Source organism: Sorex fumeus, unplaced genomic scaffold (genome assembly GCF_029834395.1).
Source record: "Sorex fumeus unplaced genomic scaffold, SorFum_2.1 ptg000008l, whole genome shotgun sequence".
NCBI lineage: Eukaryota > Metazoa > Chordata > Mammalia > Eulipotyphla > Soricidae > Sorex > Sorex fumeus.
This window is the reverse complement of record NW_026606065.1, coordinates 28981742-29003563: the sequence shown is the minus strand read 5'-3', so window position 1 is coordinate 29003563 and position 21822 is coordinate 28981742. Positions and strand designations below refer to the sequence as shown.

Below are 21822 nucleotides of genomic sequence, written 5' to 3'. Positions count from 1 at the left end.
GGAGGGCGGATAGGTGGACTCTTCTTACTCTCAACAGTTCCCCCCACTCCAGGGCTGTTCCTTCTAGGAGTGCTGTAGCACAGAAAGAACTCCTCCCAGTCCCAGAGCCTGGGCACCCCAGACAAGTCAAAGGGTCACAGGTAAGGGGTCACCACTGGATGCTCTGAAGGCAAGACTCAAGTGTCTCCTTGGCCAGTGTGTGGCCACTTCTCCCTGTGGCTTCCCCTTCCCCTACAGATGTCTGTGCCCCCATTTCATCATCTAGAGGGAACCCCTAACAGATGGGGGCAGGAACCAGCCTGCTGACAATGTTTGAAGGGAATCCTGCCTTTACTTTTTCTGGGAGAACGACCCTGTTCCCTTGAGAAAGAAACAAATTGCTTTGCTCTTGGCTTTGGCATCCAGAATGTGTGGATTCACTCGGCCCTTTACAGGATGTGGGATGGGAGGGGATGAGTGAAGAGTGTCAAGAACCAGTTTCAGCTCCTGCATCAGTTGATTGACTATTGATTGTTTGATTATACTATTGATTGACTACTCATTGTTTGACAACTTTCGGTTTCTGTTTAACTATTACCACTTTATTTTTGATTGGCTACTTCACTGAGTGTCTGGCTACTTTTTTTTTTTGGTTTCTGTTTAACTATTGCCCACTTTATTTTTGGTTTTCTTTTAACAATTTTTTTGCTTTAGTTTTGGTTTCTGTATAAACCAAATGGATTGTTTAGCTAACTGCTTTGTTTGGCTTCTGTAAATTTGCTTGCTTGCTTAGTGGCACTCCAAGAAAGTGGTTTGGTCCTTTACAAAGTCCCTGCTTCTCACACTCAGGGCTGCCTCTCTCACCCAGGCTGGGCTTGAGAAAGCCGTTAATAAAGGCCTGCTAATAAAGGCTCCTCGATCTGAGACAAAATCGTGACTTTATGGAGCAGTTTTGGGGTGCTCAGCTTATACCACTGTTCCCATCTAAACATGCAGAGGCCTCTGACATGAGCTACGGATGGGATGATGATCAACTGCTTCTTAAGATCAACCACAGAGACCCATTTTCAGAGGCACTGGCCCCTGGGTGCTGGCAACAGGGCTCAATGCTTTCACCTTTTCTTGCGACAATTCAAGTCTTCAGGACCTTTCCAGAAAGCTGTGCAAAACCAACGTTCTATGCCCCCTTGGCTGCTGGCGACACTGGCTTGGGTTCATCCAAAGGCCACAGTCTCTGGGCTGGTGGCACCCTCATCCTCCTGCTTCGTTGCCACCAGCTATTGGGGTTTCTTCTTTTCCCGGTTGGCAGTGGAAACTCTGGTGGGCATTCTTTGCTTCTTATATCATTTTGGGAGGGTATTTTGACCCCCAAGGAGTCTAGAAGAAGACATGGGCCACGACTTGGCAATGCCGCTTTAGCCTCCCATGGGTTGTGTGTGTCCCAAGAGGACATGGAGTTAGTGACCTCGATAGTGACAACAGGTAACAGTTCAAGCTCAGCATGTCCAGGTGTGTGTGTGTGTGTGGAGAAAGGTGAGTTCTCTTTGTGTGTGGGCTACTCACAAAACAAATTTGCACTACATGCTGATGACTCAGTTCTCCCTTTGGTTGGCCACTCAACAAACAGGAGCCACCTGACTAATGAGTCCACAGATTCTTTGGTCACCCCATCACGAGGATCCTGATCTGCCTGCCACCCTCTCCCCGGCCCAGCGCAGGTGCTTACACATTGAAGCGTGCCCGGACCACCACTCTGCAGAAGTTCCTGAACCTGTGCTCCCTCCCGACGATGAACAGGGGTTTGTCGAAGTAGGGGTGGTTCTCCCGCAGTTCCTCCTCTTGCACTTTCCTAAGGGGGGGATGGGGCAGAGTCAGGTGAAGGCAAAGTCCCCTTGTTCCCACACCAGAGCCAGGAGTTTGGGTAGGGGGACCGGTTCTGGTACCTCTTCATTTCAGCTTGCTCCTTCTTCTCCTGAATCATCTTTATTTCACTATCTTCCCTTTGTGCATTGCGGTATCTCACAGTATTGGAATGCTAGAAATACACAAAGGGAACATAGCGAAATAGTTTCTGTTTTGAAAGCCCCCCAGATAACTTTTAAATATTATATGTCCATAAATATATTTGAATGATCACAGTCATCTTAGCAAGAGTATTTTTTCCTCCAAAGGATATTTTTTTCCCAAGAAAAACAATGGATAATCACCTCTTAAGTACCATGCACAGTTCTAGAGTTAGAAATCCAGGCAACCCCCCCCCCCCAAAAAAAAAAAATAACCCTGCTTTGGTCGGGCTTGAGTACTAGAGAAAAGGGAGACAGGTTTTTGCATTCTCATGGCATGGCAGACAAACAAACATCAGAGTAAGTGAAAATATTGCGAGAGGGATAGAGTGCTAGAACATTCACGCTTTAAACAGACAGGTGGGGATGGGTTCCCCTAAGAAGGAACTGTGCCAAGACCTGGAGTATGCAGACAACTGCTAGCTGAGAGTGCTTTTCAAAGGAGTATTGGCTTGGTGTAGACACAGAATGGCCCTGTATTATTGTGGGACAGAGTCACGAAACTGAAGGTGAGAGTGGAGATGGCCATACTGGACCCTGACCCTAGCTTCACTCCCTGGGAGATGGAGAGACAGTGATGGAATTACTTGATTGGGCTCATAGTCCAGGATGGTTCTATTCTCTTAGCCCACTTATGCAGGCTCAGTCTGGGCCCCAGAGCAAATCCAGCACTCACTCACAATACTATTGTATGTACTGGCTTTCTCCCAACTGGACTGGGTGCAGCTACACATGCATCTGGCCTTGGGGGGGGGGGAGGGGCAGGGAACGGATCACCTCCAGCTTGGTGGCTTCCGAATTCTCCAGTGTTTCGCTCATGACTCCACTTGGTTCTCTGATACACTTCATTTGTTGAGCATCGACTGTTCTTTCTAACATACCCTGCTATCAAGACCTTCTTTCCTTCCTTCCTTCCTTCCTTCCTTCCTTCCTTCCTTCCTTCCTTCCTCCCTCCCTCCCTCCCTCCTCCCTCCCTCCCTCTCTCCTTTCCTCTCTCTCCACTGAGGAATCACTCCTGGCAGGGCTTGGGGGACTGTATGTGCTTTCCAGGGATGGAACCCAAGTTGGACATGTACAAGACAAGTGTCTTATCCATTGCACTATCCTTCTGGCCCTGCCCCCCTTGCTTTCTTCATGCCTTTTACTCTTTCATAGCCCATAGTCAGCCTCTTGCAATCACAGAGAGAAGATGGAACCTGAGCAGAAATCACTCAGCAATTAGCAAATACTTGTTTGCTTGCTAATTTTCTCTTGTTTTGGAAAGTAAACCCCCGGTGAAGGAAGACTCTCGACCCTCCTATCTGTTTCTTCTCCCTGGAAACATCATAAGTACTTGATAAATATTTACTGAGTTAGCAAATAAATGAATGAATGACCTATCATCTAAAACCAAAAAGTTCTTATGAAATACTTTGCAGTCTTTGACAGAAAACTTTCCCTAGAAATAAAATTTTTACTTCTGAGTATATAAAGCTCTGAAAATTGTAGACAATGGATCTAGATTCCTTAATACCTGGGAAGTTTGGGATAGAAATCATTTATAAAAAAATTTGTCTTCTCAATTTCAAACTATAAAATATCTGATGTATCTCTTGTGTGTCTAAAGGAGCACAGGTACTTCTGGGGAATGTCTGGATTTTCTGTCACTATTCAGGGGCTACCATTCTGTAATTGGAAATTCCATTTGTTTCTCCGATTCCTTCAAGCATGAAGTGTTAAGGAGACAGAAAGATGTGGGCATTGGAATCACCTTTTAATAATCTTATTTCTAACATTCAAGCCTGGTTCAGTACTTACATCTTGTGTCAGTGTCTCCAGAGACTTCCCCCTGCTGATCCTCTGGCTGTTGGATCCGTGTCTCAGTGACCTAAAACAATCACAACCCATTGGTCAACACAAGTCACCATCACATTCTGACCTTCAAGCAATGACCTTCCTCAAAGTGAAATTAAATAACAGTGCCGAAAGCATCAACCAATGCTCGGAGCAAAGGCCTGTACCCTTGTCCAAAGGGCTTGAATCCCATCTAATTGAATTCCGGAGATGTTCTGGTTGGACCAGAGCAAATGGCCACCACCCAGGCAAAGGTGATTACACGTTGGAGACTGAGTATGTGTCTGAGCATTGTCCCATCATCAGGGAGAAGTTGGGATTTCCCCAGGAGTGTTGGGCCTGGTTCCTGGAGTCCCTCGCCTTGCTTTCTTTCTCTCCCTCTCTCTCTCCCTCCTTCTCTCTCTCCCTCCGTCCCTCCCTCCCTCCCTCCCTCCTTCCCTCCCTCCCTCCCTCCCTCCCTCCCTCCCTCCCTCTCTCCCTCCCCCCTCTCTTCTCTCTCCCTCCCTCCCTCTCTCCCTCCCCCCTCTCTTCTCTCTCCCTCCCTCCCCCCCCCCCCCCCCCCTTACCTGCGCTCCTGGCGGATATGATGCTGCACGCTGAGAATCGACCTTTCCTTTGCTGGCTGCCCCTCAAATGATCCGCTCAGCATGCGCTGTCGAGTGCAAGCTCTAAGAAAAAGAAGGGGGTGGGGGTTGAGTCTAAGATAAATGCATGATCTGTACGCCTGGAATGAATAATACATAAGTGCTCGTTAATCTTATTATTTTTAAGGAAACACCAATGATCAGGCAAAATGTGGCCAGTGACACATAACTATAAATGAGCTTTCTCTGTCAAGCTCCGTGTCAAGAACTCTTATAAAACAGAACTGTCATCGTCCTAAAGAGTGGTTGGAAAATAAACAGAAAGCGCCTTCTCCCCCCACATTTCTCTCCCTGCCCCCCTCTCCCGCAACCGGAGTGTTTCTCTGAGGATTCCGACAGCAGTGGGGCCAGTCAAACCACAGGTCCTCACGACATGGGTTTTTACATTTAGCCTGGGAGAGTCCTTGTAAAAGCCCTTAGGGAAGGATATTTGGAAATCTGTACACGTTCAAAGGTCATGGAGCAAACTGTTCCTATAAAATGAACGATGTGTCTAGTTTCCATCCAGTTGTAGAATTTGGGTGGAATTTTGTCCACCCAGGCTCCTGAGATGGAGGAATAGACGTGCCAAGATTTTTCAGACCTCCAGGAAAATCGGAAGGCCAAGTTAGAGGTGGAAATGGTAGGAAAGGGAAGTAGCTGCGGCCGGAAGACCCTCCGCAGTGGTAGACCTGTGTGCGGCTTACAGGTAACCAGCCACAAAATTATTAAAACTTAAAAAAAAAACACAACACATGTTCCTCATTAACCCATAACTGGGTTTGTGTTAATTTCCGATTTGCTAATGAGTGAAGACAATTGGGCGACTCAACACCTGTGGTGTGAATGACTTGGAGAAAAAACAAAATGCTCCTCCAAAAAGTCCTAAGTGGCGACATCAGGAATTCACTTGTTAAAATAATCACGTGGAGAGAAAATAACACGCGTGAAGGGACCTGTGTTCTAGAAGTCACCCCTTGGTGAACCAGATAAATGACCTTTGGGCTCAAATTTCTCATCAGTAACACCAGGAGACCCGGGGCTCCAAGGTGTTGTGTGGATTTAAGATTCAAAGACTTTAAGCTATGCAAATCATAGGATGCCATTTTGGTTCAACCTGAACATGAGCCACTGTCACCGCTTTACATTAATTTTCACATTTATGTTCTCTAAAATGCATTTCTAGATTGTCTTTGAATTGTATTATTCAAATCATAATTAACCTGGATTGCCTCTGGGTTACGATGTTCCAGGAAAGATCTATGCCTGTTTAGCATACTGAAAACACTTGCTCTTAGGGTACCCATGTGTGTATTTAAGGACTTAAAATATCTTGGGTGCTGATGAAGATAACTGCAAATAAAGGTAAAGGTAAAGGCCCTCCCGTTGATCATCGATTTGCTCGAGCGGGCCCAACTGCAAATAACTATGGAAAAAATTACACAACTTTAATATGATAATGTAATATAAAATATTTCTTAATAATATAAGAAAGCCAAAAATCACAATTCTTAGTTTAATAATCACCACAGACCATTTTCCGAAATAGACTAAGAACATGCTATTTATTTTATTTTTTGCAGCACTGGGGATCAAGCCAGGAACTTATGCATTACTGCTGAGCCGTATCCCAGCTCTTAACAAAACATTCTATTAAATGAGCATTTATTACAGTGATCAATGGGACAGTAATTATTTTAAGAACTAGAAAGGGGTCACATTGAAAGCTGCACCTCTAAGCTAGAACAAATTAACAGAGTACAGCATGATACCAATGACTTATACGAAGAGATGTTTGTCAAACAAAGGATTGAAGAATATGAAGTCATCTTGAGAAAATCTATTCAGAGAACAGTGCTATTCTGGCATAAAAATAAATAAACACCACGTGTGTAAACAGTCAAGACTTAATCTTCAGTCATCATCTCAGTAGCCTTTATTGTTTTGTTACAATGATGTCCTCTAAGTAGCTGAGACCTATAAGGAAACACGTACAGCCTGACTCAAATACCCATTCGAGCTGGAGTTTTCATTGCGTCTGAAATGGGAGCATGAACTGCTTTACACACTGATGGTAAAGGAAGCTGAGCTCAGGCTCCATCAAGGACCTCAGAGACTGACTCCAGGGACTAACATCTCCCAGCACCCAAGTCAAGGGCCGCATCCACAACGGCAGAATGGACCTGGGGACCCTGCTGAGACCCTCTTCTTTAATGGACCAACACGCGGCCTCTTTAGAGAGCCACTGGCTATGGAGAAGAAGGGCCCACTTTCCTGCTTCCATTCTGCCAGCGCTAGCTGGCCAGTGGGGGAGAAAGACACTTCCATCTTCGCCACGAGACTACTCCGTCCTGTCTCTGATCCAGAGACTCAGAAGAGAGTGACCAGGGAAACTGCAGATTCCACCCAGCAAGGGGGTCTTGTGACTGGCGTGGCAATGCTTTTTCTCTGACTGGTTCCCTCATTGAATGGGGACTGGACTTCAGTTCTGTCATGCAACTGGAAGTCTAGGCTTAACCAGACCAAGGGGCTGGGGCATAGCTCCATGGGTACAGCAGTGGATCTCATACTTTGAATGCTTGTAGCCTAACCTTTCATTCCTTGCCCCGGCTACCCATGCACATAGGCATGCATGCATACATACACTTATAGCCACCACCGAAATGTGCATAGTAAAAAAAAAATCACTTTACTGTAACCCCCTCTCCCCATGTTCTACTTTGTCAACAATACTGTTTGCCAATATACTTTCAAACTAGATAATGAGAGGCAGTTGGAAAATCAAGATTCAGTCTAAGTCTGGGCCAGCTAAAACTTGTAATGGCTTCAGAGTTATGCCAAACATAAATCTCAGTGGTTTCAAGTGGAAATTGGTGGTTTTCAGTGGGTTGAGAGGACTCTGCCAAAGATTTTTCTGGTCTCAGGGTAGGGGCTGCATTTCCATTTCCTCCTTATGCAGGGTGCCAGAGATACCCATAGAGGCTGAGCACAGTGAGGCAGACCTATGTGTCTTTCCTGGTTTGGTGTAACAAGGTCTCCCTGGATACTTCACGTGAGTCCCTCTCGTTCACTGGGATGACCCCCGCATTCAGCAGCCCACCTTCAGTTTTAGAACAAGGATCCACAGCCTCCACCCTTTTGTCAAGTCTCTCTTTGGACCAAATGCTGTAATATCCCATCCTTTTCTTTGAAGATATCAGTGGCTTAGGACTAGAAAACTCCAGAGGTATATGCTGAAAGCTCAGGGCCATCTTCATCTAGGGGATTTCTGTATAAAGAGGGGATGGACACAGCCTTGTTAGGTCCGGAAGTAGGTCCTCTCCTCTGCTTCCCCACAGAACCAGTGATGCAATCGTTCTTAATGTGAGAATCTGGCCCTCATGTCATTTCTGTGCAAAAGACAAAGATGGGTCAAGGCAAGTGGCAGGGGAGGCGTGTCAAAGGTAGTTTGCTGGGACGCTCTGGAGGCTTGCTTTATTTTCTTGTGGGTCCAGCAAACATTACATTTAAATGAACAACCTCTCAGGGCACTGTCTCCAGGATAGTTAATAACAGCCGATTTGCCTACAATAAACTTTCCATGAAAACCCAGGTGATGATGCGGAAAAAGCAACCTCTCTATAGACACATAAATCTATCTACAGGAAAACATATGGGAACAATCTAATTACATTATACAAGGAGACTAGTTGCCAAAAATGAGTGCCATACAGATGAGAGAAGGAATTCAGAGGGTATAAACCCAGGCGAAAGGGAGAAGGAGCAAAGGCATGGAGAGAGGATGCTTGATGTGCCTATCCCAGGGCAGGAGAATGTGGAAACAGGGTACAGAAAGGCCCCCATTAGGGTGCTTTCACATAAATCAAACATTTCGCATATAAGCCATTGCCACATCCTTTGAGCAGGTAAAATAGTTTGCTGTTTAGGGAAATAATAGGCTTCGTCGGAAATGACTGACTTCAATATGGAAAGGAGGAGATTATATGTAGTATGCTTAAATGGAAGCATGACAAGAACTTTCTCTATTATTCTTAAAGGAAAATATAGTTTTATTATATACCGGCATATAGACTGACCCAGGCTATGTTTTAACGTGAGATATAGAATTACAGAGCCTTTGACTTATATGGGTTCTGATAAGTAACAGTGAGAAATCATTATTCGTCCCCATGAAAAGCAAACACACAAATCCTGTTATGTGTCCCACGCTCCCTCAGCATGTGATTAAGCAACTTTGGAGAATGCTTATGGCATTTTGTCATTTTATCTCCCTAAGCAGAAGTTGAGTTCTTTAGGGACTTTAGGAAGGAGGTTTGACGCATGCCAAACAACTCTATTTTACTGAACTTTTAACTGGGGAAAAAAACAACTATTTACTGACTGCCATGGGCCCGTTTACAGCATAACTCCAAGAACAAAGCAAATAAATTTCTTTCCCTGTTTCTGCTCTTCATAGTAGTCAAAGCCAGCTTTACTAAGAGAGAATTAATTTATAGTCTATACTCGATCCTTGTTCTTGGTCAACAAAACTTCTGCAATCACGTCTTTCTTTTCCTTTTTTTTAAATGTCAAATCCCTTTAAAACAGAGATCCCTGCTGACCCAGATTCCCTGAGCACCGTCAAGAGTCATCTATGAGCACTGAGCCAGGAGTAATCCCTGAGCAGTAAAATGCAAGAAAAAAATAGAGAGAAAAACATAAGTTTAGAACCACATCTATCTGATCTCTGCTTGGGAACCTTAGTTACTGCATCTCAGGCACACGATGGGCAGAAAGGGTCCATACCTAATGTGAAAAATATGGAGAAAAAAAGACCAAACATGATCGCCACTCGTTGCCTCTTTTGCAAACCACGACACCCAAAAGGAGAGAGAGAACAAAAGGGAATGCCCTGCCACAGAGGCAGGGTGGGATGGGGGCGTTGGGGGGTGGGAGGGATACTGGGATCCGTGGTGGTGAGAAATGGGCACTGGTGGAGGGATGGGTATTTGATCATTGTACAACTGAAAACAAAGCACAAAAATTTGTAAGTCTACAACTGTACCTCATGGTGTCTCACTAAAAAAAATTAAAAAAAAATAAATAAAAAAATTAAAAAAAACACCTTTTCTACTCACTTCATAGGGAGCTGGAAGGCTCAACTGAGGCGCGTTTGAACATGCTTTAAAACCCAGACACTTAAATCTAGTTGTTCTTGATTATTTTTATGTCCTCTCCACCGAGGGGGATGTTCCAACGTGTTGCAGATAGAGCAATGTTTGCAGAGGAAGGTTGCTCTGAAAGGTGATGGCTGTAGTGGCTGGAATTGCAGCCCTGTGAATGGAATGGCATCTGTGGCTACTCTCAACAAGTGTATTGTTCACTCAAGCAATACGTTTTCAGAAATAAACATTTTGTCATGTCAGGTGCTTGATAATCCCACCTTAAGTCATGTGGAGGTGCTTGATAATCCCACCTTAAGTGACTTGCTTCCAATGAACAGTGGCAAACAGGTATGTGACGGGCTACTCGTGATTAAATAAATCAGTGTTTTCCTCTGCCTCCTCACTCTCACTCTGTCTTGTTCTCATTCGCTCCGATGAAGCCATGGTTATTTGGGGAGATGATCTCTGGGGATATCCACCTCTCTGAACTGAGAGCAGGTTGACTTAGAACACTATTTGTTTCAGAAATACAGGGTCAATTCTCCTCAAAGGTAAGTTACCAGAGCCTGACAAGCGCCAACAAACCAATACTTCTCCCCTACAATTCACTGGAGTTCTCGTACCTTAGTTCTAACCCTCTTCCACTCTCTGGTAGCCTTGGGTATTGGTCAGAATCCAAGTGGTAATTTAAATTTGCTTATACTTGTTTCGTTAGATCCACATAAAAGTGAAATCATCATCAGTTGTTTGTCTTTGTAACTTATATCATTTAGTGCAATACTCTCTATTCCTTCCATCTTGCAGCAAATACCATAATTTCATCTTTAAAAAAATATCTGAGTAGTATTCCATTGTCACTTAATCACTTAACTTCCCGTTAGTCGTCGATTTGCTCAAGCGGGCGCCAGTAACGTCTCCATTTGTCCCTGTCGCGTGCTAGTGTAGCCCAATGGCATCTGTTCACTCTGGGAACATGAAGAGCCTCAAACCGATCGTTCATGATCTTGACGAAGAAGTCTGACCATCTGGTAGGTGGGCGGCCACGCGATCTTTTGACATCCCGTGGAATCCAGTCCAGCATTCGTCTCCAAATCTCATTACGTGAGCAGCCCATCTGATTTTTGACACCTTGGCAAACGAGACAGCGTCCCTGATTCTTGATCGTCGACGGATGTCGGAACTCTGGATTCTTTCTCTCATTTGAGTGAAACGTGATATTCCAAGCATAGCTCTTTCAATTCTTGGTATTCCATTGTATATAACTATATTTTCTTAAATTTATTTATTTTTTTAGTTTTAGGGTCCCACCTGGAGAAGCTCAGGAGTTACCTCTGGCTTCACACTCAGGAATTACTCCTGGTGGTGCCCAGGGGACCACATAGGATACTGGGTATTGAACCCAGGTCGGCTGTGTGCAAAGCAAGCATCCTATCTGCTGTGCTATTGCTCTGGTCCTATAACCATATTTTCTTCATCCACACATCTGTCGTGGAACACTTGGGTTATATATACATCTTAGCTATTATACATAATGCTTCGATGAATACAGAAATGCAGGTTATTTTTTCAAATGAGTGCGTTTGTGCTCTTTGAAGAGATATCTGCCAGTATAACTTCTCACTCATATGGTAGATCTATTTCTAATATTTTGATGAACTTCTTTAGCGCTTTCCACCCAGAGAGTGTGCTTCTCCAAAGAAAACATACAGATGTCAAACAGGAATGTGAGATCCACCTCAGGGCATGTGCCCCTACAAAGTGTTTAGGAATGAGGGCCTTCGCTTAAGAGCCCCTAAGGTACTAAACCCCACTAAAAACCAGAGAATGGGCAGGAGGGTCAGTGCTTCCCATTCAAAACGCTGCATGAGGGGCCAAGCAGGAGCTTGCCTTGCACATGGCTAACCTGGGTTCGATCCTCAGCACCCTAAGCCTCCCCCAAGAACCACCAGGAGTGATTCCTAAGCACAGATCCAGATGCAAGTCCTGAACACTGATAGATGAACCCCCCCCCCCCCCCAACCCAACCCAACCCTGGAGTCAGATCTGGAGATCCAGGTTGCTTTGGACCTATTTATAATGGGAAGCTTGAGATAATATTTTATTTTCATAAAGTAGTTCATAATAGTTCATTGCAGAGAATGTTCAAACACCAATCCCACCACTGAGCACCTTCCCACCACAATAAGAGGGAAGTGTGTGATGGTTGTTGTATTTCATTCTGGAGTTATTTAAGCCCGAATATAAGAGAATACAAGCAAGTCTGTTAAAACCAATCAAATGTTTGCTACTTTTGGTAAGTAAGTGGGTTAGAGTATAAGAGATGGTGGGGCCGCGAATGTGACTACACACTCCAGGACATTCTAGTTTGAGATAATCTGGTGTTGTTTGTTTATCTTTTGGGGGGACATATCCCCAGAGGAGTAAGGGCTTACTCCCTCAAGACTTACTGCTGGCTCTGTGCTCAGAGATCACTCCTGGTGAGACTGTGGGGTGCTGGGGATCAAATCCAAGCAAACTTGGATTTGATCTAGCTGCTGTACTCCAATCCTATGTTGTTTAACTCACAAAGTTTTGGAACAACTTGGAACACAGCAACAAGTAACCATTATTGTCATGATTACCAGGTCTTCAAACTATGTCAAGAGTCTTCTAGAGAGAACTGAGATCGGACCCCAGAATGTCTTGCACAGGACCTAGCTCAGCTGTCCTTCTGCGCTCACCTTGTCACCTCAGGAGTCCCTCTGTCCAGGACAACTTCTCGAGCCTTTCAGTTCTACAGACACACTGTGATCCTGAGAGTCCCAGAGCATGGGGTCTGGCTCTGTCTTCCTCGCTCCCCTCTTGGCCTTATATACACGAGGTGCTCCATAATATTTGCTAACTGAATGAATCTTGGATTTCTCTGAAGATCAAATGTTTTACTCCCGTCTTTGATCTCTTCATATTTACAGAGCACAAAAACAACCAGACAAACAGAGCTGGAAGCACACTTGGTAAGAGGGGAAAGTTTAAAAATATTCATTTGAAGGCCAAAGTGATAGTACAGTGGGTTGGGCATTTGCCTTCCATGTAACCGACGTGGCTTTGATCCCTGGGATCTCATATAGTCCCCTAAGCACGCCAGGACTAATTCCTATGCCCAGAGCCAGGAGTAACTTCTGAGCATCACTGGGTGTGAACCCAAAGCATCAAAAAATCAAAGAATATTCCTTTGATATCTTTTAGGCCAATCAAACCATGTGTTGCAGAGATGAGATGCTAGGGATGTAATTTTATTTTAAGAAAATCAAGACATTACTCTTGAAAAATACAATATTTATAAATATATTATCTATGTCATATGTCAAAAGTATCCTGGAAAATCTGCAAAGCTACAAGAAGTTGGGATGAACTCACTTCAGCAATCTAAATGAGAGAGCTGATCTACCTCTGGAACATAACTTGTCTTAATGGAGATATTGGCCACCTACAAAAACAAATGTCTAAGGAGTTAGAGATTTTTAATACTTAACCAGTGAACAGTGGACTGCCAGTGTGAGTGAAGCAACCCAGAGCATATGAACTGACTCAGAAGGTACAGTACTTCAATGTTTGCCATTTTCAATTTTTCTTTAGAATCTAGATGCCTTTGGCTTCACCTCAGAATAGATTATGCTATATTCAGGGAAAAATATGAATTTGCTGCCTAGATAAAAAGCAAAATTAGAGGACAACCTTTGGATGATGTCTGGTTTTGCTTCAGCAGAAAGAGCAGCAGAATCTTTCAGGATTAGGACCTCCAACCTCTTTGCTGTACCCCTCCGTCAAGGCAAGTATCAGAAGGGCAGTTTCTTAGAAACTCCATCTAGGAGCTCAATATAAAAATAAAAATAAAAAGAGGCCGGTCTGCTTGGCTTCTGGAACCAGGAGGCACAGGGCTTCAAGTGTCTGGTGAAAAATAATGAAGTCTTTTGTCTTGTGTGAGTGAGGAAATTCCCCATTATGCAGGCATATGTAATCCCTTTATTTCTTCTCCCTGGAGGAGAATTACAGCCAAGCATTTTCCCTTCCCCAGTTGGGGTTAATGCTATGCCCTCTCTACCTTTGAAAGTAAAACAAGACCAGGACCCCTGATGATGATTCAAATGTGGGAATATTCTTCAGCAAACACACATTCCCAGTTGCAAAAATATTACCCCTGGTTTCTTGCCAAGCCTTTGAAAAAAACATATGAAAGATTGATTCTCTCCACCCCCCACCCCCTGCTCTGCATTGCCTTTGTGATGTGGAATTTCAATCACCCCTTCTCTGACAACCCTTCTATGATATATATATATGTATATATATATATATATATCTTTTATGGAGTATGAGGGAAGAGAATGATGTCTTAAGAAATTGTCACTATTTTTCTTGACATTTCTCCATCTCAAATATTTTTAAGTTGGCTGAAAGATGTGACTACAAGAGAGATCTTTGGGGCTTTATTAGCCCTTAAACACCACTAGTTGTTTATAGAAAGAATGGCAGGGGGTGGGGGGAACTCGGATTCTTTCTTCTTCATCTCTATGTCTTTTTTCTTAATGTTCCTGAACAAGGCTGTGGGGAAAACCTGTGCATTCTGGAGTAAAAGAGAGGGCTGAGGAGTCTTCAAATTATGTTCGCCCATTCTAGAAGTTTGGTTACAGATACCATCTGGCATTTGATGTAATTACCATCTAAAGGAATTGCAATGTAATTTGCAGAGCTGAAGTTCAGGGGATTTTACTGGTACCTGGAGCTCCACAAGATAACGCATTAGAAAGCATTATCAGATGTTGGTTAATAGAATGTAACCACAGCCGGCAGGGAAGCAGTCCTTCGGAGGTAATTCTGTCAAATTCTCTAGAATGGTGCCAAAGAAAGAATAATGAGTGTTTCCTGGAAGCAGTTCCCATCCAACTTCCTCCCTGTGACGGGGAATCTCAGGCTCCCGGACAACAGAAGATCCCGAGGGGCCATGGCTCTTGCTGAGGTGAAGAAGAAGCTGCTTTTCAACCCTAGAGAAGAGCTTCTTTTGTGAGTCAGCCTGCATACATGCTAGTTCCCCAAGCAGGTCAGACTTATGGTCCTTGTTACTCCCGAGAATGCTTTCAGATCTAGATGCAGAACCACACTGGTGACCAGGCCCTCAGTGTGGGTGGAAAAATACAAGAAAACTTGATGTGTTAATCTATGTCCAATAAGTAAAAAGGAAAACTAACTCCTGGGAATTCCATACCTTTAGAGCAACTCTTAGAATTCAGCAGATAATATATCTGCACCCCGACATCTGTCATTCACTGAAGTTCAAAGTTAAGTAACCCAATGACTGAATCAGAAAATGTAAGCTACAGTGCAAACACTGCAATTTTAAATTCTAATCAAAGCAGGTGTTTGCAAATGCTACATAAGCCATATGAACCAATTGTTCTACCGATGTGGTTTTCTTTATTATTTCTTTACCCGCCAATGACAAAGCAGTAAAAGGAAACCCATCATTCTGGGGCTCATCTAAAAATAATTTATAAATTATATACATTTCAATGTCTCAATAAAATATAATTTTTTGCTACACCCAGCGGTGCTTAGGATTGACTCCTGGCTGTGTTTGGGGTACCATATGGGTTGCCAGGGGTTGAACCCGGGTCAGCTTCCTGCAAGGCAAGTGCCCTATCCATTGTACTATCTCTCCAGCCTCTAAAATGTAATATTTTGATAACCACAATTTACGCATTACTCAAAAAAAATCACTTTAGATGGGTGAATGATGTTAATTGGACTTACTGTAAACATCTCTCATTACCTAATTTCCCTGGAATCATTATCTTGTACATCTGAAACTAATAGATTAGATGTCAATTATATTTCAGTTTAATATTTTTTAAGTTCAAGGAAAGGAAGTTGGTTATTAAAAAACTAGATATAATTTTGCTCTAATCAAGTTATTCTTTAAAACATTCATTATTTTATGTTTCATACAAATGTATTTGCTCACAGATTTTATCTCTGTTTTTAGTGTATTCTAATACATTGTTTGCATCTGTGCTTTAGTCTCTGTCTCCAGATAATTGTTCAGCTAGTGTACAGGAGTCTTCAAAAGTCACAAAAATGATTTTGGGGGGGCAGGGGTAGACCATACCTGGTAGTGCTTGGGGCTTATTCCCAGATCTGTGGTCAGTGACTCTCCCTGGCAGTGTTTGGGGGACCATATGTGGTAAAGAGGATAAAACTGGGGTTGCCTGCAAGCAAGGCAGTGCCTTACCCTCTGCACTATCTTCCCAGCCTCAAAAAACCACAAGATCTATTCTGGTTTTCTTTTGTTTATGAGTCATCCCCATGGTTCTCGGAGCTTACTTTTGACTCTCTGCTGTGGGATATCTCCTGGCAGGGCTCAGGGAATCACATGGGATGCTGGGAATCAAACTGGGGTCAGCTACCTGCAAAGCAAGTGCCTTACCCCTGTACTAGCTCTCCCGCTCCATCAAAATTTAATAAAAGGAAAACCAACAACTAACCTTTCTCAATCAGATAATATAACTATCAAAATTAATACTTCATATCAAAATATTTTATTAATATTTAATATCTAAGAATAGAGCCAATATTAGTATAGTACCTTTGTATAAACTGCATCAGCTGGAGAAGGATGATACTTCTTATTGTGGATATGACACCATGCTAGGAGGTGAAGGCTGGGGTGTGACGCACATTGACAGGTAAGGAGAGAGTTGAATTTCAGTTTCTAACTGCCCCTTTGACCTAGCAACTTTGTGTAACACTAGCTGGGGTACCATATATATATATATATCTGAGCGATAGCACAGTGGTAGGGCGTTTGCCTTGCAAGCGGCCAACATGGCCAACCTGAGTTCGATTCCTCCGCCCCTCTCGGAGAGTCCAGCAAGCTACTGAGAGTATCTCGCCCGCACGGCAGAGCTTGGCAAGCTACCCGTGACGTATTCAATATGCCAAACACAGTAACAACAAGTCTCACGATGGAGACGTTACTGGGCCCGCTCGAGCAAATCGATGAATATATATATTCTAAAATACTGCCCAAGTACAGCAAAAACAAGGGATACTTAGTTTGTCAACACGTGAAGTGGGCGTTGAGAAGGAGCCTCTGTAATCTGGAAGCAGAGAGTAGAACTTGATGCCTGGCTCCAGAGTGGCACGCAGTGTTTGGTTCTGAGCCCCCTGGCTCTCTTAGGGGTGAGTCGGGGGTGCAGGAGTGGGACTGAGCTCAGGTAAGACATTTCATTTTCATTCTGAGTCTAGTGGTACTTAAACAGGCAGGGCTGCTAAGAATACCCAGAGGAAGTCCACGTGGAAACAGGCACCAAATCCATTACAGTCAGCCCCTCTCCAATCAGGGGGAGGACCTAGGTGCCAAGCTGTCAGGGCACGTGACTCTCTCTGCTCTAGTGGTAGTTAGCTATGGTTAGTATTGACCAAGCTGTCCCCAGGGTATGAAATCCTGGGGAAAATTTCTTTCTCCCCTCAATCCCCTCTCGAAGAGTCAGTTTGATCCTCTTGGACCTGGGCATAATAATAGTATTCTTCCTGCTTGAATGTGTTGTGCAGATTGAATGGGATATACATAACAGCCGACATCTCATGTGTTTCTCAATACATTTTAATTAATGATTCTTTTCTCAGCCTCCCTTTCTGTACACCTTGATCTTCATGTCTACACTGTAGCACTGTCCTCCTGTTGTTTATTGATTTGCTCGAGCAGGCCCAGTAACGTCTCCATCGTGAGACTTGTTGTTACTGTGTTTGGCATATTGAATGCGTCACGGGTAGCTTGCCGGGCTTTCCCAGAGGGACAGAGGAATTGAACCCAGCTCGGCCAGTCTAAAAGGCATTAATTATTTTTTTCACAAGCACAAAGAAATATGAGCACAGGTATGAGCACTGGGTTTGTTGTTCACCATATGGAATATTTTGTTACTGTTGTTACTGTGTTTGGCATATCGAATACATCACGGGTGACCTGCCAGGTTCTGCCGTGTGGGCCAGATACTCTCGGTAGCTTGCTGGGCTCTCCGAGAGGGGCAGAGGAATCGAACTCGGGTCGGCCATGTTGACTGCGTGCAAGGCAAACGCCCTACCACTGTGCTCCAGCGAATATTTTAGACAAATAATTTCAATTGTTAAAATCACTTAGTAAAAGAAATGTGGTTATGCCATGTATGGATTTTCTTGTGACTATTGTGTCCAGAAAACTAGAGATTCAGTGAAGGCTTCTATATCTGACTAGTGTTCTAAGTATTTTGTAAGGGTAGATGCGAACTCCTTGAGAGAATGTTTGGTGTCTCTGAAAATGAATTAGAAGATGTTACAGAAACATTCTTGGATGAATGAAGTTTTTGGATCATTTTCTTGTGGGAAGAAAATCTCAATAGTCTTTATATGTATTTCAGTAGTATATAAATTGTAATTGTTGTCAATAAAAATGGTTTGCTTAAAATGATGAGAAAAACTAGTCCTACAGAAGCCATTAACTATATTCAGTTTCCCTGTAGTCAGAAGCATTCATCTGAAGACCATTCCTTAGATTTACGACAATTATTAATACATGTTTATGGCAAGGAAAATTATGTCATTGATCTAAACATCAGAATGCAAATATTAAGGCAGATAGATCATCCAAAAGCATTGTACAGATGCCATCTAACTAGTGAGCGAGCAGCAGCAATTCACTCATGAGTGGGACTTCCTACAACAACAGAAAGTGTGTGCTAATTTTTTTAAATGTATAACTATTTTGTTATAATTTTTCTCTGTGCATTCAGCCTATGAGGAATAAAGATGTAATTTTGCTCAATGTCAGGGCTTTGCATTAGAGTCATGAGTAGAGATACAGAAGCTTTTGAGAGCACACTGCCATTCTGTTTTGACTTTATCTGATGTAGTGAAATATATATATATTTAAAATTTTTTAAAAAATCTTTTTTATTAGTGAATCACCGTGAGGTACAGTTACAGACAAACAAACTTTCATGCTTGTGTTTCAGTCATACAATGATTGAGTACCCATCCCTCCACCAGTGCCCATTTTCCACCATTAATTGTCCCAGCATCCCTCCCACCACCCCCACCCTGTCCCCTCCACCCCGCCTCACTTCTGTGGCAGAGCATTCCCTTTTGCTCTCTATCTCTCCTTTTGGATGTTGTGGTTTGCAATATAAGTATTGAGCAATAGAGGTAGTGAAATATATTTCTAAACTTTTCTTTAGTGGAGTAGAATGATACGGTGATTTTAACAGCAGCAATCTTGATAACAACCTTGGTGGGACTTATTTTCTTTCAAAATTATTTTCATATAAGCCTGGAAAAATGCACATGTGGCTAGGGATGTGGTTCAACAGTTAAGTACATGCCTTGGATGTATGAGGTTAGTTCTGGTGACTGGCAACACACACAGACACGCAGACATAAATTCAGTTGTTCTTTTTTGCCAAAGGAGTCACCTGTGATCAAGTATATGAGAATATTTCCAAACTCTGTCAAATGAACCATTTTGTTTCTCATCAGATAACAACCTTAGTGGGACTTATTTTCTTTCAGCTCCCAAATACAGTCCAAAATTCACTTTTAGATCTCAAAGTATCTGTTAAGTTTCTAGAAATTCAAAGTAGACGAACATAAATTGGAAATGAATCCATGTCAAAAACTTTAAAAAAATGACTTTACTAAAGATTCAAATATCTCAGATTCCAGGAGATATACTCTCTCAAAAAGGAATTTTCCTGTGTGGGTCTAAAACGCCACCAAGTAAACTCTTGGCGGGGATAATGCAGCCTTCGTTCCTATGGAAGATGGATACTCAGAAATGTGGGTCTTGACATGTGGTCAGCTCTGCAGCTTATTAATCAGAAGCAAGAATTTAAGGCCTCTCCATCACAAAAACAGCTACCCATTCCGGGAAATTCATGTCTAGGAATTTAAGGATGTTAGTCAGTAAGAAGTTCTGCTGGCTGAGAGATACCTCAAAAGGCTGGCGCTTCTGCTCAAGTTTGTGCCCAGAACTGCTTTGTTTCCTGAGCGCTTCTAGGAGTAAAGTCCAAGCACCAAGCCAGGAGTGGCCCTGAGTATGACTAATTAACATAAAAAGATATTTCATTGCTAGTTTTAGGAGTGTCCTGACAACACTTTAACAGAATGGTACAGCAATGGATCAGACCATTTCTTGGTAGTTCACGCAATTATACAAACCAGTTATCTAAAAATAGCTGGTTCTCATCTAATGTTCAATTAGGTACACTAATCCTAACATTTTTAAAAATATTTATTCCTAAAATATAGTGGTATGAGAATTTTTTGGGGGGGCTACACCCAGCAGTTGTTGCAGCAGTTGCTGGGGGCCTCGCACATGCAGGTATGATATCACTGCTATACTATCACCATCACACCTTCACCATCAGTACAAGAACTGTAATGTCATTAACCAGGTCCAAAGGCAAGTATCCCTGAAAGAACTGTCAGTCTCTCATCACACATGTGCCTTTCAGTCTTGCAAACAATAGTTTAGCAATAAGAAAACAATTTTTAAAGAAGGACAAAGCCTCTCTAAATATCAAGTTTGTATCTCCCGAAATATAAACTTTATTTTTTCTCCTTGACTATAACCTCTTAATTGCTGAGGTTTGACAATTACCCTTTGTTTTTTCTTTCTCACTTTTAGGGAGTCAGAATGCAGTGATTGCTAATGGTTCTATACAATTACTGGGAAAATCTTTTTTGCTCAGCTGCCCCATAACCATTCTTTTTCCTAAAACCAAAAGGTCCATTAAAAGCCAACAACTACATGTTTTCTTCAGAATGTTAATTAGCAGTCAAGGGGGTGATTTTGAGCATTGTTGTATATGTGCTTTTCTCTAGAGAGAACTCTGCAGAGTCTCATCTATTCCATACTCAAGTTTTTGATGCCGAATAATTATGGATACCACTTTCTGTATCAATCTACCAACTACACATGTTAGAAAAACAAATCTAACTTTATCTTTCAATTCAAATAATCATGTTGACACATGTTCACTTGATGCCATATTCTTCCAAAGTCTGAGCCTGTGGGAGCTGAATTACTGGAAGGATGTTTTCCACAGATTGGTTACCCAGACAGAAAACCAAGTGCCCGTGGGACCAGGAGGAAGCTCTGTATTTGGCCGCCCAGAGATTTTATGTGGTAGACAGAGACCCCCAATAGTGTCCTCATGACTTCAGATGGATAAATGAGAGTTTCTCCTTGGAATTGGAAAGAAAGAAAAAAGGGAATAAGGAGAGAATAAGGATAGTGGGAAGAAAAGTGGAAGAAGAGATAAAGAAAAGTTCTTAGATTGAGAAGAGCTGAGACTGGAAAATCAGGGTCTCCCAAGTGCCTTTGTTTGCTGTGCTCTGGAAATGTTTGGGAACCCTGTGAGCACATTCTTTGTGGCTGAGCGACCACTATTCCAGAAAGGTCAGTGGGGTCATTCTGGTTCTTGAATTGGCAGGTAGATTTGGGACACAGGCTTTGGCAGTACAGTTCTCATGGGAGTCTTTCCTGGATTGAGGTTAAAGTGCCTTTACCCTGAGTCAAGCCCAGGCTAGACCAGCCACCCTGATCCAGTGTCCAGCCTGCTTTTGTGACAAGGGAAGGATCCTGGGGTGGGGGAGGGGTGTGAGCTTGGAGCACCTGGGAGGTCACCCTAGGGATTTATCCTGTTTAGGAGAGGATAGATCCTGAAACCCTAGGAAATGCTCAAGTTCAGCTTTGCAGCACTAGATGATGGTCGTAAGTCAGTTGGAAACCAAAGAAAATTGAGACACGTGTGCTATGCATTTTCTTAAAAATGTCCCTTTTTCTGTCTTATGGAGACTTTTAGATTCTTCCCATTCAATTCCCTGCTGATAATATACAAGTTCAAGAATTGTTTAAGCTCAACCCATAAAAGGTATACCAACACATACTCAACTATATGTATAGCTTATTATTCAACATAAAATAGCAAATCCATAGAATATTATTTTGTTTAGTTAGTTTAGTCATATAAACTCCAGGTAATGTTATAAAGTAAAAATAGTTTCTCATGTCATATATACATAGCCATTATTTTCCCACTACAGTTATCCAGGTTATAGTGATATATATTGCAATATCATATTTGTATACATATATCTTCTGGTAAAAATTAG

The 21822-nt window shown here is 42.8% G+C and overlaps 1 protein-coding gene across 2 annotated transcripts in view; it reads right to left on the bottom strand.

Moving 5' to 3' along the window:
- Positions 1–21822, bottom strand: part of NALCN (sodium leak channel, non-selective) — a 353058-nt gene that overhangs the window by 52916 nt on the left and 278320 nt on the right. For both annotated transcript variants that reach the window (XM_056109424.1, XM_056109431.1), the window contains 4 exons: positions 4442–4543; positions 3840–3909; positions 1923–2014; positions 1706–1828 (listed from right to left, as the gene is read on the bottom strand). In XM_056109424.1, coding sequence (XP_055965399.1) covers positions 1706–1828; positions 1923–2014; positions 3840–3909; positions 4442–4543 — 387 coding nt within the window. The remainder of the gene's footprint in view (positions 1–1705; positions 1829–1922; positions 2015–3839; positions 3910–4441; positions 4544–21822) is intronic.